At 51.9% G+C, this 17,789-nt stretch overlaps 1 protein-coding gene across 1 annotated transcript in view; it reads right to left on the bottom strand.

The window, feature by feature from the left end:
• Positions 1 to 17,121, bottom strand: part of ARHGEF4 (Rho guanine nucleotide exchange factor 4) — a 219,169-nt gene extending 202,048 nt beyond the window's left edge. Inside the window, exon 1 of the mRNA XM_053597142.1 lies at positions 17,024 to 17,121. Within this exon, the coding sequence (XP_053453117.1) occupies positions 17,024 to 17,062 (39 nt within the window). The 5' untranslated portion in view covers positions 17,063 to 17,121. The remainder of the gene's footprint in view (positions 1 to 17,023) is intronic.
• Between the last annotated feature and the right edge of the window lie 668 nt (positions 17,122 to 17,789).

The raw sequence follows: 17,789 nt of genomic DNA, 5'->3' as shown, positions 1-17,789 counted from the left end.
GGGAGGGGGTGGCGGGTGGAGGGAGGGTGATCGCTGGGACCTCACCTAAAAAAAAAAAAAAAAGAACCCAGCACAAGGTCTGACCTGTGGTTTTTATACCTTAATGTACCTTAGAGCTTATGAACAGATTTTTATCATTAGTATGAAATTATAGGTCATAGTGCATATATTCTTATATACATTATTTAGCCTAAGAGTGTACTATGAACATTTTCTTGAGTCATTAAATATTATTCTATGATATAATTTTATTAATTACTTTGTATGGACAGGCTATAATTTTAAAAATTTGCCATTTCTCCTTTATTGGACATGTTTTGTAGCTTTCCAAGCTATTTGCACACATCTCATCAGAGCTTGCCCTCATAATAACCCATCTGACAGATGAAAGGACTGAGACCTACAGGGAGGTGACTTGTGAAGAACCACAGAGCAAGATACCAGCAAGGCTGGGGCCAGACTGCAGGCGTCCTCACCCTCCAGTCCACTTTGTCCCTCCATCCAGGCTCACTAGTGCCCTCTAGTCCACCTCCTGGCCCACACTGTACAGCCCCAGCATTCCTCATATACGGCTTTCACATAGCAGGGGCCCAAGCAAATGAGCAGCTTGCACATGGCACCCTGGCACTGTGCCCACACCCCACTGCAGAAGGCCAGCCTGTGCCACGGACCCCCATGGGACCCTGTGCCAAAAGGAGAAGGTATGTTCCTGGAAGTTAATGATACAGATGCCAGGATCATGGGCAGTCACACCTGGGTGGGAGTTTGTCCTCAGGTGACCTTTTGAGCAGAGACTCACTATGCCTGTGAAACAGGCTGTGCCCTTTGCAGAGTGTCCCGCGACTGAAGGCTGTCAGGAAGAGAGGTGGTGGCATACAACGCCTTCTCGAGACCTCCCCCTGTCCTCAGTCTGCCTGAACCACAGCCCCCTGATACAGGTGGGATGTTCAGGCAGGAAGCCTGAGGTTGGGCCAAGACGCCCTGGCCCTGTACCCTCCTTTACCTGCTCCCCTGAATTTTTTACCCTCCTGATTCATCTCGGGCCACATGTATGGTCATGCTGGACTGTGAACCATTGTGCAACATTCCCTCCAGCAGACCCCAAATTGGGCCTGGGACAGACACGAAGATCTCATCTCAGAGGGAGAGGCTGGAAGGCTATGGAAGGGCCCACAGAGGCCCAAAGAACCAAGCACATGAGGCTGTGGTGTCTGAACAGCCTTGGTGACCCACAATGGGGCCTCTGACCTGGAAGCGTCAGGCTACCAAACAGAGGCATTTCATCCCTAGAACCTGAGGCAGGCCCAGGCCCAGGGAAGAAAGGTTTTCTTGGAGCCCTGGAGAGTGACAGGCCTTTAGAGACTGTGCTCTTAGCCGCCGAGCCTTTGCCCTTCTCTGTCCTGCTCCTGGGCCCTGGGTGCCAGAGGCCAGCCTTGAGGAGCGGCTGGGGTCTGTACTACAGTCTCAGCACTGCCCACACCTGCCTTCCCCAGTGGTCTTGCTCACAGCACAGACCGCTCTCTTCTCATCCCAGGCATTTGCTCCTGAGATGCTCAACGCTCCCCACACAAGCTCACTACCCCTCTGCCTCCAAGCCTGCTGCCCCTGCTTTCCTGAGCAGGCTCCCCTGGCGCATTCTTTAGAGTCTCGCTCGGGTAGCACCTTGTCCACATGGTCTTCTTGGAGGCTCTGCAGGCAGAATGGTGCCTGGCGCTGAGCTCCCCATGCTGCTGTGTGTGCTCTGCCTCCTGTTGGCTCCCTGAGCCCCCGCCTCCTACCCCCCAACCAGTGGCAGGGTGCAGCGCCTCCACTTCTGGGCTCCCCAGAAGACTGTTTCTTGGTCATATTCCTGAGTGCCCACGGACGCTGCCATTGCACTGCTGGCAGCAGCAGTCTCTCCCCCTAAACCTTGTTGGAGGCGGGGAGATCCTGCCTCTGCTCCTCTGCTCCGGCCCCAAGCAGATGCAAACAGCTCTTAAAAGAATAGCCCCTGTGATGTTGGAAGGATTTGTCTCCCTCTTTATAAAAATAATACCTGGAATAAAGTAGCCATAGAGTAAGGGCCAGGCGTGAGCCCTGTGCCTTAGAGACATTGTTTCGTCCCACAGTGGGGCAGGTCTGACTGTCTTTATTCTGCAGATGAGGAAAGTGAAGCTCAGAGCAGTGAAGCACGAAGCTACCTGGCGGTGTCTTCAGAGTTGGGACCAGGTCTTTCTGACCCCGGTCCCAGCTTCCACAAACATTACCACACGATGCCTCATGCGAGGTTTACTGAGCTGAGAGACTAGCAGACAAGTCTCACTGTCCCTTGTTCCCTGCTGGCTGTGTCCACAGGGACAGGGACAGGGACCTGCTCTGGCTCACAGATGAGCTGCGCCGTGTTGGTGACATCACTCACAAAGCACTGAGCTCTGACTTGCCGGCTCCATTCTCAGCCAGTCAGTGTGTGGCCTGCGCTCTGCACTGCAGCACGGGGCATCCCCTGCCTGTAGGCGCCAGTCAGGCTCTGGCTGAGAGCACCTTCTCACCCACACTTTGCACCCGCCTGTGCCCTGGGAGGAACGTGGCTTCCTTTCCCTGAGAAGGCACAGCTGTGTGGTGGCACTGCACAATCCATGGGCTGATGTGAACCAGAGCTGGCTGTGGAGCCAGCTGGGGGAGGTCCCTCTCAAGAGCAGGCCCCCCACTCCCCCTACCCACCTGCCCAGCTGGCAGACAACCCCTGTCCCCATCTATAGATGCCTCCCGATTAGCGTCCTCTCTGGCCTGCATTCCCAGGTCACAGCTGCCAGCCACCAGGGCAGGAAGGGCACATGCTGTCCTCTGGCAGGTGCTATCCCAACCATCTCCCTCCGAGTGCAGACACTTCTGCAGCTCCACAGACAGCAGGACACATCATAGAAAGCCGAGAACTCGCATCCCAGGTGCCCTCCCCACAGCCCTGCAGGGACCCCTCAGGATGGTCACTCCAGCTGTGCAGCACAATACCCTGCTCAGAAGGGCTGAGAGACCTGCCTGAAGTCAGCTTGGGGGTGGGGGAGGCCCTGAAGCTACACCTCGGGGCCCCAGGCCCCCCTGCCCATAGGGACCGAGCCTCTCCCCTCACACAGTCTATGCCCCACAGAGGCACATGCACAAGAAACCCGGGTGCCCCGGAAAGGCCCCAAAGGACTCTTTTTAGAAAGTCTGTGCCATGGGAGTGGAGTGGGTCTGGCATGGACCCCTGCTCCCCGCTCTGTGGCTCCTCTCCCTGTTGGCCTCATCCTGAGGCCATCTGGAGATTGAGGGGATAGGGACCCTCCTGGCCACTCGCTGCATGCCTGCTGGGGGCTCCGTCGGCCCCCGGCCTGTCTGTACAGCGAGTACAGGCCTGGAGTGCCAGACCACGTGGCCCTGACGACTCCACAAGCCCCTGGACTGGGATGGCCCTGCACAGGGGTCTGTGTGTCCTTGCTGCAAGGAGGCACTGGCCCTGTTTGGAGGGATTTGGAGTCGGGAATCTGAGCAGCCATTTGGATGCTGGTTGTTGACTAGGGATATGTGGGGTGGGGGCAGGTCCCAGGATGGGCTCGTAGGAGGACAGAGCAGGGCCAGCTCCCAGAGGCAGGCTGTGCCCCGACATTTCCCCCATCTCACTGGGCAGACCCAGGCCATGGGCATCATCAGAAACACTTGCTCTGTGAGGTAAGCTGAGAGGTAACCCCCTCCCCGTGTAAGGAGGGCCAGACACAGCCAGAGGCTTGACTTTGTGTCTATGTGTCAGACATAAGACAAGTCTGATCTCTTCTCTTCTCTCACACACACACACACACTTGCACACTCACTCACACACACACACAGAGGTACCTGGGGAAGCTGTTCCTCCTTCCCTGGCACTTGCACTGCTATCCTGAGGATGCCCTGAACATGTGGGCTGCTTCGAGACTCCCAGCGGGCCAGACTAGGTGGATTAGGCAGTAAGGGGGGCCAGGAACTGGGGTCTCCCCAGGACATCACACCGTGTGTGGAGTTTACAACAACCCTGTTTTTTGGACACTGAGATGCCACTGAGTTAAGAAGAGCCTTTGTGGGCAGCACCTGTGGCTCAGGGGGTAGGGCACCAGCCCCATATACGAAGGGTAGCAGGCTCGAACCTGGCCCCAGCCAAACTGCAACAACAACACAAAAATAGCTGTTGTGGCAGGTGCCTATATCCCAGCTACTCAGGAGGCTGAGGCAAGAGTATCTATCGCCTATGTCTAGGAGTTGGAGGTTGTTATGAGCTCTGATGCCATGGCACTCTACCGAGGGTAATAAAGTGAGACTCTGTCTCTCAAAAAAAAAAGAAGAAGAGCTATTGAGGGGGAATAAGAGATCACTACGGTAAATGTGCACATCAAATGTAACTGCATCTTGATCTGTATTAAACTGTCTTTTTAAAAGTGCAGCTTAGACTCACAGAAAGGTGGCGTGTTATAGGAGCGCAGAGCAGAGATGTTCGAAGGGAGTCTCCTTCAGGTTCCAGGGCAGAAAGGCGGCCTGTCCTCCCCACCAATAGCCGGAGCCCTGGGGCCCAGTCGAGGCTGTCTCTGTGACCCTCCACACTGGGTACAGGGATTTCCCACATGTCCTAAAGCATCCCAGCCCTGCCCATTGCTATCCTTGTGCTTCTGACAAATAACCCCAACAAGACAGGGGACCCTCTCCCCAAAGCTCCTGGCTTTCCTGGCACACTTCTCTTACTCCCTGGGGAGCCCTACAAGCTGGGCCCACTGGAGAGGAGCAAACTGAAGGCAGGACCCTGACAGAGGTCATGGGGGCTGGAACCCAGGCCCCGGGGTTCAGGGTGGGGTCAGAGGAGGTGCTCTGGGCTGAGGCAGTGGACAATGAGGTGGGGAGACACCACCAGCTGTCCTCCCCTGCTCTGCCATGGCAGTCAACACCCTCCCACCTGGCCTGTTGGTATGGAGGGCCAGGTGCCAAGGGCCCACACCTCCTGAGGTGCATCCATTCTGCCCACCACTCTCCAAGTATCAAGATGTCAGCCAGCACGTGGCTGCTTCCCCTTCAAATGTGGGGCATGTTTTTAACACTCAGAGCCTTTGCAGAACCCTCACAAGAACACCAACCTTTTACACCCAGGAGAGTTCAGGACCACCTGCTCAGGGTACCCACAGGGCCAGGTCTGGCTCTAGGCTTGGTCCCCCACCCCACTCAACACCCAACCTGGAATCAAACAGGATGAATGACATGGACTTCTGGTTCCAATCAGTTACTAGAGCAGGATGCAGGTTATTTGGGACAGGTCAGTGTGCAGGACATCCCTGAGCACACCTGTCCCATAGGGAAGCTGCACCCCACAGAGCACCTGTCCCACAGGGATGCTACACCCCACAGAGCACCTATCCCACAGGGATCCTGCACCCCACAGAGCACCTATCCCACAGGGATCCTGCACCCCACTGAGGTCAGCAGCTCGCCCTTCAGGTGGATGCCACCTGCCCTGTGAGAGGCTTGCTCCCGCCTCAGAGAGGGCCTCAGCTCCCACCTGCACAGACGACCCGGGGACCTTGGTGACTTTGACTTCCTCTTCCCTGGGAGGGGCTTCTGTACCCCGCGTGGCTCTCCCACACTGTGGTCTCCACTTGGCAGCTCAGCTCCACCCAGAGGGCCAGCCATACCCATCTGCCCACAGACTCAGACACCCACCAAGGGCTCAGCTCCCATCCCTCAAGTGCCGGAGGCCCAGGCCCAGCACCTGGAGGCTGTAGCAGGGTCAGAGCACACAGTTCCTCATGCCCGGGGAAGAGGAGGGTGCCAGTGTCATCTGGACAAAGCCTCCTTGGCCACCCTCCACGCTTGATGTACCCTCAGTTTTATAAACTGCAGAACATACGAGAGGGGATCTAAGTGCACCCACGAGGGGATGGGATACCAAATGTGCCCCTGCCTTGGGGTCCAGCCCTCCCTGGCCAGGATGGAAAGGCAGTCAAGGCTGGCCATGGAGCACTCAGGGTCTCCAGGGAAAAAGGAGCAGTTCACAAACTTTAGCTCATGTAACTTTCACAGTCACCTGACAGAGGGGGACCATTATTATCCCATTTATAGATAGGGAGATGAGAGTTGCATGATTTAAGTCAAAACATATTCACAGCTCTCATGGGCCTCCAAGCCCAACATGAGGACCAAAGTCTCCTGTCTTCCAGTCTCCCTCCAGCGCCATGAGGCTACGAGTGTCTCCTCTGGCCTCCTCGGGTTGAATTATTCACACTCCAGGTGAAGGCAGGTGTCACAGGAATGAGCAGGGTCCCAAGGCACCCAAGTCCTGGACATCATCCTGCTTGTCAGGACAGGCTGGGGACCAAGCAGTGTCCAGAAAGGCCAGATTCCTGAGGGTGCAGCCGCTGGGTTGGGGTGGGCATCTGGCAGGGCACGGCTGGAGGAGAGCACAGGCAGGACGCAGGCACAGGCAGGAAGCGCTGCCTTAGCCGGATGCAGCACGTCAGGAATGCACTCAGGCCTCTCAGCCACGGCACAAAGTACCTGCTCAGGCCTTGCCTGGACAGTCACATTGCCAGGGCCAGGAGGGCATGGACACATGTCCGTGAAGGGCTAGAGACCCTGTGCATCTGGCCAACCCCTCCCTCCAGATGAGCATAAAAGAGAGCAGCAGCCCTGGTGTCCTGGCTGGGCCCTGGGGCTCCCCTGCTGAACATGAACCATGTCACAGAACAACACTGGCAGACATGGGAACCAGCCCCTCCACACTCACGCCTGAGCACAGACAAAAACGCACGCTGTCCCGGCCATGGTGACCCGGCACCCTGTGCTGGCTGCTCTGAGAACTATGGCTGCCTCACTGGTCCCAGCATGAGCCTCCTTTCCATCCACCTGCTTTTTTTTTTTTTTGAGACAGTTTCACTATGTTGCCTTTGGTAGAGTGCCATGGCATCACAGCTCACAGCAACCACAAACTCTTGGGCTTAAGCGATTCTCTTACCTCAGCCTCCACAATACCCGGCTATTTTTTGGTTCTAGTTCTCATTGTTGTTTGGCAGGCCTGGGCTGAATTTGAACCTGCCAGCTCCAGTGTATGTGGCTGGCGCCCTAGCCACTGAGCTATAGGCACCGAGCCATCCACCTGCTTCTAAAGAAAGATGCTCCATCACGGAATTGTACTGGCTTCCTTGCAGCACCAGTCCAAGCTAAGACCTGTTCCCCTAAGTTCTCCCCACCAGGCTCGAATCCAACCCTAAGTTCTTTTTCACACCATCCTCCCTAGGTCAGCTCCTGGGGGGTATGGGAGGGAGGACCGGCCTAAGGTACAGCACCAGGCAGGTGGGTGGGGGTGCACAGCCGGCAGCCTTGTCCCACCTCAAAATTGGTGCTGGCAGGCTCCCAGGAGCCCAACACCTAAGGGGAATCAACTCTCAGAGGTGTGGAGGTCCCAGAAGACCAGTCACCGTGGGTAGCATGGTTCCCAGCCCCTTTGGCTCGCATGACACACAGCTGACCAAGCACAGATAAGCTTGGTTCTTGGGACACCTCATATGGAGCACTTGGCCTAGGAAGCAGGAATAATAACCCCATCTACATGCAAGATGGGTCCTGGTTTGCTGTCTGCCTTCTGACCCAGGACTGTCCCAGCATCCATGCACATGGCACCCAGGAAGGGGTGAAGGAAGCAAATGGCCTTCTTTAGCTCTCTGAGAGAGTTGTGTGCCTCAGAGACACAGCTGCCTCCTCGATGAGGCAGGCATGACTTGGTGGAGGTCCAGCTGACAGGCCATAAAGTGCAGTCACCAAAAGCACAATCTGATGGTCTTGACAGGTGCATGCACCTTTATCTCAATCGGGATAGTGATTCTCCACCACCTTCTGTCTTTCCTCACCCGCCCTCCTGCCCCACTCACCCTCACCTGTCCCCAGGCAGCCACTGACATGCTTTCTGTCACTACAGATTCCCGTGTGCTGCCCAGACTGTTAGATTGTTCAGTGTGATCTAATCACACAGCAGGTCTGAGCACCACTCCCTGGAGAGCCACTGAGACTAGAGCATGCAGCAGAGCTCACTCCTTTCTGCTGGACAGTAGGGGTCCACAGCAGCACCACCCTCCCAGTTGTTTACAGTTTTTCTCATAATCCCCAGTCCCCATATGGAGGAAAACTGCCCTAGTCCTGACTCTAGCTCCTCCCACTGGCCACACAGCAGTGCCCTGAGGGTGTCCCACTCTGCCATGCAGGAGACCAGCCTCTATAGAGCTCAAGAGGACAGCCCTCCATGGCTCAGGATCTCTGGCCTCAGGACCATGCTTGAGCTTCACCCAGAAGAGTTCACATATGTCGGTGGCCCAGCAGCAAATGCCCCAGGAGCCTGGGTTCTTGGCAACCCCATCCCCGCAAAAGCTGAGCAGCCAGGTGAGTCCCATGGGACTCTAACTTAACCTCTGGCTGCGTGTGGGCGTTTGCTGCTTTCTTGCCCAACACTGAGCGGCAGCCCTGACTCAGGAGAGGAGACTCCAAGATAACTGAGAAGCTGGCCCCACCTAATTTGGAAGCAGAAAGAGGGCAGATACCCTCTCATCCCACCCTCTGGCCGTGCAGCTGAGCCCCAGCCAGAACAGCCCCGGGCAGCAGGACTGCTGCGCCCCACCCTCGCCATTCCTGCCTATGCCTTGCCAAGACGCTTACTTTTATTTTCAATTAACTGGAGCCTTTTTCTAGCTTTTGCCACCAAGACCCTTCACTAGTAAAGAAATTTGCACCAGTATGATTTGGATAATAGGGCCTTGGGAAGGGGATGGATGGAGGGGCTGGGATCAGTGATTTCACCTGGTTGAAGCAAATGCTGTAAAAAGGTATCTAGTGTGAAAACCTGGAGCTCGGGCATCTCACTGCATGACCCGCCTGTAGTTCTTTTTTCCACTGATTTTTACATGGGACACAAATGCAATTTTGCTGCATTGATTTGTTGTCCAACCCTTAATTAATCAACTATGGCAATTTCTATTGGTGCTTTGAGGGGGAAAGTGGCCTTTGCTACCAATACCAAATGAAAGTCATGAAGAATTCTCGGACTCCAAGATGAGCTTGTTGCCTTAACTGCTCTGGATAGAGAGAATCTGAGAAACTCTATCTCCTCGGGGACTCTCTTTGACCATACATGAAGTATCTCTCCTCTCCTGCAGCCTCTGGCCCAAGATAATCCCGGAACAAAAGCTGTCTGATCCCACCAATCTGCAGATTGTTCCCTGGTTCCTTGAGTGAAAGTGAAGACACTGACTGGAAAAAGTGGGTCCCCATGTCTTAGGAATGGGGTCCCCGAGGTCTCCTCCCCACCCCCCACACTGGCCCTGACACTCTTTGCTGGTCTGCTTCAGGAGTCTGTTGTCACCTCCCTGCAAGTCTCCCTGTAAGATGAGGCTAACTCCTTGTCACCACCCCTGTTATCACCCCTTGTCCCCCCCATACCAAAGACTCAGACCTCAGCAGGCCATGGGAACCGATTACATGTGAGACCATCAGGTAAAAGGCCCACACTTCAGAAAATGATGACTGGGCCGACGTGGTTTAGCAAAACCCTGGGAAAATGGGTGGGAATGGATTCTGAGAGTACCTGAGCAAAGGAGAGAAGAGTGTCACGCTAAGTCACCCACCCATTCTGGAGTTAGCATCCCAGCAAGTGATCTGCAGGCTGAACAAAAGCTCGGCCCCACAAAATGAAACTGAAAAGCCAAGGATTCCTGTAAAGAATCCAAATTTCAGGATGGTACCAGTGGGTAGGGTGCAGGCCCCATATACTGAGGGTGGCGGGTTCAAACCTGGCCCCGGCCAAACTGCAACAATAACAAAAATAATTGTGGCAGGCGCCTGTAGCCCCAGCTACTCGCGCGGCTGAGGCAAGAGAATTGCCTAAGCCCAGGAGTTGGAGGTTACTGTGATGTCACGGCACTCTACCAAGGGCAATAAAGTGAGACTCTGTCTCTACAAAAAAAAAAAAGAATCCAAATTTCTTTTCCCCCAGTGTATATTTTTGTCTGCTTTGTCAAAGATAAAATGGGAATATGAAGATGGTTTCATCTTTGGGTTCTCCGTTCTGATCCACAGGTCTATGTCCCTGTCCTTGGGCCAGTACCATGCTGTTCAGTTACTACAGCCTTGTAGTATCGCTGGAAGTCTGGTAGAGTAAAGCCTCCCAATTTGTTCTCATTATGTCAGAGTCTTTTCTGATTCTATATGAAACGTAGAACTATTTTTTTCTAGATGGGAGAAAAATGACTGGTATTAATGGGGCTTGAGATGAATCTGTAATTATTTTGGGTTGTGTAGACATTTTACCGGTGTTGATTCTGCCAATCCATAAGCATGATACATTTTCCATCTGTTTATATCCTCTTCCATTTCTTTCCTCAGTGTTTTGTTATTCTTCCTATAGGTGCCTTTCACCTCTTCAGTTAAATATATTCCTAGATATTTCATTTTCTTTGATGCTATTGTGAAGGGTGTTGTGTCTTTGATTTGATTCTCAGATTGACTGTTATCGGTATATATGAAAGCTACTGATTTGTGTACATTGATTTTGTAATCCAAGACTTTGCTGAATTTATCAAATTCCAGGAGTGCCTTGGTTGAATCTTTGGAGTTTTCTACAAAATCATATCGTTGGCGAGGAGTGAAAGTTTGACCTCTTCTTTCCCCATCTGGATAATCTTGATTTCCCTTTCTTGTTTGATTGCTCTGGCTTATGACTTCCAACATTATGATGAGTAGAAATGTTAATGTGGATGATCTTGCCTGGTTTCAGTTCTAAGAACGAATGCTTTCAATTTTTCCTCATCCACTATGATGTTGGCTGTGGGTTTGTCCTAGCTGTTTTTTTTTGTTTTTTTTTATCATTTTGGAGTATGTCCTCTCTATGCCTATTTTCTTAAGTGTTCTCATCAAAAAAGGATGCTGATTTTGTCAAATGTTTTTTCTGCATCTATTGTGAGATCACATGGTCCTTGTTTTTGCTTCTATTTATATTTGCATATGTTGAACCAACCTTGCATTTCTGGGATGAAGCCTACTTGGTTCCAATGGACTATTTTTTAAATGTGCAGCTGGATTCCGTGTGCTAAGATTTTATTGAGAATTTTTGCATCATAAGAAATATTGGCCTATAGTTTTCTCTTTTTGTTGTGTGCTTTCCTGGCTTTGGTATCAAGGTGCTATTTGGTTTGTGGAATGAGATGGGAAGGGTTCCTTCCTTCTTAAATCTTATGGAATAATTTCTGCAATATTGATATAAGTTCTTTGTTGTAGGTTCAATAAAATTTGGGTGAGAAACCATCTGGGATAGGGCTTTTTCTGTTGGAAGATTTTTTATTGTTGCTTCAATGTCAGGGCTTGATAATGGTCTGTCCTATTTCTTCCTCATTAAGTCTAGGGAGGTAGTATGATTCCAAGAGTTTGTCCACTTCCTCCACATTTACAAGTTTATCCGCATAGAGATTTTTATAGTATGCAGAGGTGATGTTTTGTATTTCTGTGATGTCTGTTGTGACTTCTTTTTTTGTTCTTGATTTCATTTAGTTCTTCTCTGATCTTGATTATTTCTTCTGCTCAGTTTGAGATTGGTTTGCTCCTTTCCTTTTCCAGCTCCTTGAAATGATACATGAAGTTGTTGATTGGATGTGAATATTTAAGGCTATGAGTTTTCTTCTAAGAGCTGCTTTTGCAGTATCCCATTGATTTTGACAACTTTAGCCCCATTATCATTTAATTCAAAAAATCTTTTGATTTCCATCTTTATCTCTTCTTTGCCAAGTATTCAGCCATAGGTTGTTCAGTTTCCATGACTTTGTGTAGGGATAAGTGTTTCTGCTGGAATTGATTTCTAATTTATTCCATTGTGGTCTGAGAAGACACATGGCATAATTTCTATTTCTTTTATTTCTTGAAACATGAGACATAGGGAAAAAAATCTCTGTTTAATAAATGGTGCTGGGAAAACGGGACAGCCACATCTAAAAGTCTGAAACCGGTCCTTAGCCTCTTACTACTTACAAAAATTAATTCATGATGGATAGAAGACTTAGAAACTTAAGACATGAAACTATAGGAATTCTAGAAGAAAATGTTGCAAAATCTCTTGTAGATATCGGCCTAGTCAAAAAAATTTATGAAGAAGAAACCAAAGGCAATCACAGCAACAATAAAAATAAACAAATGGGATCTGATCAAATTAAAAAGTTTCTGCATAGCAAAGATCACAATAAATAGAGCAAATAGACAACCACCAGAATGGGAGAGAATATTTGCATGCTATACATCAGATAAAGGGATGATAACCAGAATTTACAAAGAACTCAAGCAAATCAGTGAGGAAAGATCAAACAACCCCATTAAAAACTAGGCAAAAGCCATGAACAGAAACTTTTCAAATGAAGACAGACAAATGAACAACAAGCACATAAATAAATGCTCAATGTCTCTATGACATTAAGATATCACCTAACTCCAGTAAAAATGCACATATCAAGAAGTCCCAAAGCAACAGATGCTTGCAAGAATACACAGAGAAAGGAACACTCTTACACTATTGGTGGGTCTGCAAACCAGTAAACTTCTATGGAAAGTAGTATGGAGGTACCTCAAAAAGCTAGAACTAGAAACTACCATTTGATTCTGCAATCCCACTACTAGGGATTTACCCAAAGGAAAAAAAGACATTTTATCACAAAGAGACTTGCACTCAAATGTTTATAGCAGCACAATTCACAATTGCAAAAATGTGGAAACAAACCAAGTGCCCATCAGTAAATGAAAGAATTAATAAAATGTGGTATATGTATACCCATGGGATACTACTCAGCCATAAAAAAAATGGTGACCTTGTATCTTTTATAACAACCTCTAGGTTCGCTAGAATTTGGGTGTGAATCCTTACTCCTAAGTGAAGCATCGCAAGAATGGAAAAACAAACATCACAGGTACTCAATACTGAATTGGAATTAGTTGATCAACATCTACCTCCACATATGGAAGCAAAACTCAACAAAATTCAAGTAGGTGGGAGAGGGGACGAGGGGCTAGGCAAATTCACACCTAACTGGTACATCATACACTTTCTGGGAGAAGGGCACACTTACAACTTTGACTTCAAAAATACAAAAGAAAACTATGCAACCAAAACATGTGTACCCCTGTAATATTCTGAAATAAAAAAGAACCCAACTTTCTGAAGGGATCTGGTGTTGGCATGGATTGATCAAGAGCAAGCTGCTCACTGCTCACAACTGCATTCCTAGGACAGCCAAAAAGACATGCCCCACCCCAAGCCACCAAGAAATACTTAGGAAGGAGAATACCAAGGTCTTGGAAGATCACCACAGGCATTATTCTCTATCAAGTGGAGATGCTAATGGGAGACCCTCTCATTGTTGGGAATTCTATAGGTGAGAACAGCAGAGCTGGTACAACAGAGGACAGAGGTAGCACTGACACGCCAGCAGCCAGAGGGGGACCAGGACATCTCATACTGAGGCTCTTTGTCACTGGCAAATCACCCACAAGGCCAATAGGAGTAAAATCAATGGACAATGCCAATAGAGTCCTATTTGGTGGGTGTAATATTGATAGAAATGTAAAAATACCTTTTTACAAGGAATGGTAGACAGGAGTCACCATGAGTGCCTAGAATAATGCCTGGCACATAGTAAGTGTTCAGTAATTTAGGGAATAAACTCCGTTGCCCCTTGCCTAATTCCTAGACTTGACTCAATGGACGCAAAGCTCCCTGAATGAAGGGGAGGCTAGTCGCCTGCCACAATATCATAGACACATGTCGTGAAGCTTCCAAAGGCTCTAGACCAGTGGTTCTCAACCTTCCTAACGCCGCAATGTATTTTCATTGTTACAAAGGGGTCGCGACCCACAGTTTTAGAACCGCTGCTGTAGACAGAGAAATATCTGTACCCTTCAGAACATATTGACATTTACTCCTGGCAATTCATAATGTCACCAGTATGCACCAGAGGTGTGGCTCACTGGAGACAGAGGCATCTCGGGTCACAAATGGAACTGTGCTCTGTGTCTACCCCAATGCAGCCTATTGGAATCCCAAACCTGTCCTCTGGTAATGTCCCCAGCTCTGGAGTGTCCAGATGAAAAAGACATGCTCAGTAACTGACAGAAACTCCACCCTGGCTCCCTGACCCATGGTGTAAAGACTTCTGGTGGGAAAGGCCAACGGCTAGTCTCTGGAACACCTTCTCCCCTCCAGAATAGTGAATCATCAGCAACATTCCATCACTGGTGACTATGAAATTGCCACTAAGCTTGAGGAAATCCTGCTGCACCCCATTTGACTTGCTGGCTTGGCTTGAGTAGAGGACACAGGGCCTTGGGGAATGCCAGTAGACTGCTCTAGGCTCGCCTGCTTGGATTTTCTTGTCCCACACATGACCTCCCTACTGGAACAAACCTTATTTGGTGAAAATTCTACCTGTGTGCATGTGTGCATGTGCCTGTGTGTGAACCTGAGTGTGTTTCCTGCCCCACTATTTGGGGATCAGCAGAAGTAGGCTGCTCTTCCCATGATGGAGCAGAAATGTCCCTTCATTGCCCTGCCTCAGCTTTGTGCACAATTTGGCCAGCAGACACCTTGACTTTTCTATTCCAAAGGACTTCATGCTGGCCTACTGGACAGTGACAGGTCTTGAAGGATAGCAAGTAGCAAGATACCCTGGTGTTTGGACATATATATACACCAGGAATATAGTGCACAAATTCTATGAAAACAGAGGGACTTTCCACTTCAGGAAGGCTCCTGGGTGTCCATTTATCTGGACCCTGTTGGGATATCCCCTTGAAAGTGACAGACATGCTGCTGGACCTTGTCTTTTTGCCACAGTATTGGGTGGGCTTCCCGATTTTTGAGACAATGTGTTTCCCTCTTTGATTTACTACTTCAAGTCATTTGTTGGGTTGCCCCAAAGTGGGTGCACTCTATGTGGGACCTATGGCAGGTGCAGGCTGTTTGCTCCATCTGCACTGGAGGGGCTCTATCCCATGCTGTCATGCCCCGTAGATCCTACGGTGCCTGACATGCCCACAACACATCTGGATGCTGTGTAAAGTCTGCAGAACCTCCCATCAAAAGTTACACATGGGGCCCTGGGGTCTGAGGCCCTGCCTTCCTCATGGGCCTTGGTGGAGAACAGTTGTGTCTCTGCTAACAGAGTCTGACTAGAGCACCCCAATGATCTGAAGTTCCCAGGATGAACTGGATATTCTCAGCCCAGTTGGGCACTCCTCATTGAGACATCCACACAGGACCAGGGCCAGGCGACACCAGGAAGCATGAGGAAGTGACTCAGCAGGTGTCTCTCTTCCCCTCCCACATCTGTGGACTCATGGTGTCTCCCAGTGTCTGAGAAGAACAAGTGTGAACTGCATTTACACGTGGTTCTGCAAATTACACCTGCACAGCCAGAATGGACTGCTGTGGCACTCAGAGCCCATCCCAAGGTGGACAGCAGAAAGTGAGACTCTCTGAGACACAGCTCAGGGTCCCACGGCATGCATGGAGAGGCCTGAAGTGTCTCCTGACCCACGGGGACCTGAAGGCAGGCATGGGGCTTGGAGACAGGAGGTATGGAAAGGTCTCTCTGAACATGTGAGGAATAGGTCAGGTGTCCAATGGGAATACCTTCCCAAAGGCCGCCCAGTCAGCTGGGAGCTGGCTCCAGCAGCCTCTTCCCCAACCACACGTTGATGCTCTGAGAGCTGCTGAGGCCGGCTGAAGTGTTTCAGATTCGTACCAACTTCCCCTCACCTGGGTGACCACCTGCCACCACTGTCATAGGTAAGAAAGAACCAACGTTTCCAGGCTTCCTGCTTTGTATAAACACACAAATGTTTTCCAATACATGTAAGATCCTCACGCTAACCTGAAACTCATGAAATCATCACCCACATTTTTCAAATGGAAAAACAAAGACCAAAGTGGTTTCATGACTGTGCCAAGATTACACGGCTTGACAGTGATGGAATCAGAGTTCAAGGGCGGTGAGGGGTCTGTGTTCTTCAAAGGCATCTCCAGCACTCACTGGCACTAGTTCCTCAAAGGCCACCTCCCCTCCCTCTCCCTGCGATGTTTGTACACACTATTTACCCTGAGGTGAGCTGATTCACAGGCTGTCCTTCCAGGGGATGAGAGGCTGAGGAAATGGCTCCTTCAGGTCCCACTGTGGGTCCGCTGGCCTCCACTTTCCCCAGAGCTCTCTGTCCCATCCTCAGGTCCGCACCTCTAGGGAAAGGCGACCAGTCTACCCAAGGCAGCCCCACACTGCGCCCGTTCTGCTGAGGACTAGCAGCCAGCGCTTCCCCGCCCAGCCCCATCTCACCTCCCACCTGCTCTCCACTTGGGTAGGTGGAACCTTGCAAACCGCAGCCGGCCACACCTCCTGCGTGCGCTGGAGCCCACCGCCCACCTTGGGGTCCGTATTGGAGCAGGTGAGGTAGAGGGTCCCAGCAGAGTGGGGCTCCATGGCCCCTGGCAAGCGGGCCAGGAATTGGGCTCGCGCGACTCGGGGCGGGGGCGGGGGCACTCTGTACAGGAAGGAGTCTAAGAGGCCCAGGTTCCTATTTCCTTGCCGCGGTTTGGACACCCAAGCGCGTTCTTCCCGCGGGTACTCTTAGCCCGGGTAGTATTAACAATAGCGAGCACTTCTCAAGGACCCACTGGCACCAGCCTGGCTTCCCAGCCACAGGGGCTTCGGCGAGCGCCCAGCGCCCAGCGCCCAGGCCCAGCCGGCGCCGGGGAGGTCGGTCGGGCCGCCGTCCAGCGCCTCCGACGCGGCCCCGCTCCTGCCCGCGCTCCGGGCCGCCCGCTCCGGCCCCCTCGGGCTGCACGTCTAAAAGTTGGGGTCGGCTGGGCGCGACGGGAGTGCCCCACACACGCCGGAGCCCCGCGGATGGCCGCGGTCACAGCTTTCCTTCTCCTCGAGCGGCAGGACGCCTCAATCCCGCCCTCGGATCGCCGGCCTCCGGTTCTCACCTTGAAGAAGCTCCGTAGGAAGTGCACCACGCCGAGCATGGTGACCGCCGGGGCGCCCGGAGTCAGCCCGCACGACGAGCCGCGCCTCCGAGCCCCTCTCTGCGAACGCCACTCGGAGCTCCGCCCGGGGCCCGCCCCGGACCGCCCTGGAGCCCCGAGACGCCCCGCCCCCCCGAAGCCCGCCGCTCGGGCGGGTGCGGGACCCCGGCGTCTAGGTACCCGGCCCTTCCACCCCCGGGCTTTGGTGACTCGCGGGACTGGGGGCGCACAGACACACGCCAGGGCCGTCCTCAGATACCGGCCAGTGGCCACGGCACTCTCGGCGGCTTGATCAGAACCCAGCCGAGCTCCTGGCTGCGTGGGAACTCGGGAGGTTTCTGAAACCGCGCGGTGGACGCGCACCTTGCGCCTCTGCATGGACACCGGCCGCAGGCACCCACCGCCACCCTCTACGTAAGACTCGTGCCTCTGCCCTGCTTGGAGAGAGCAGCCTTCATTGCTGCCTACGAGGTCTGCTCTCGGAGATTTCGAAGGTTTGTGCAGATTCAAGCACTTTGGAGCTCTGTCTGCCCAGCATTCTTACATACCAGTTGAGGAAACCATTTCTGGGATCCAGAGTCCCACATGGGTTAAGCCTCTGCCCAAACTGGCTTTGTGCAGCCCTGTCCAAGTCCTGGCCCCACTGAAGGCAGGTCCTGGTCAACAGCAAGTATCCAGGGGGGCCTGGTAGGGTGTGTTTTTGCCCCCACCACACACATCCAACCTG

The sequence above is a fragment of the Nycticebus coucang genome, chromosome 7 (genome assembly GCF_027406575.1).
Source record: "Nycticebus coucang isolate mNycCou1 chromosome 7, mNycCou1.pri, whole genome shotgun sequence".
NCBI lineage: Eukaryota > Metazoa > Chordata > Mammalia > Primates > Lorisidae > Nycticebus > Nycticebus coucang.
This window is presented reverse-complemented; position numbering and strand designations above follow the sequence as displayed.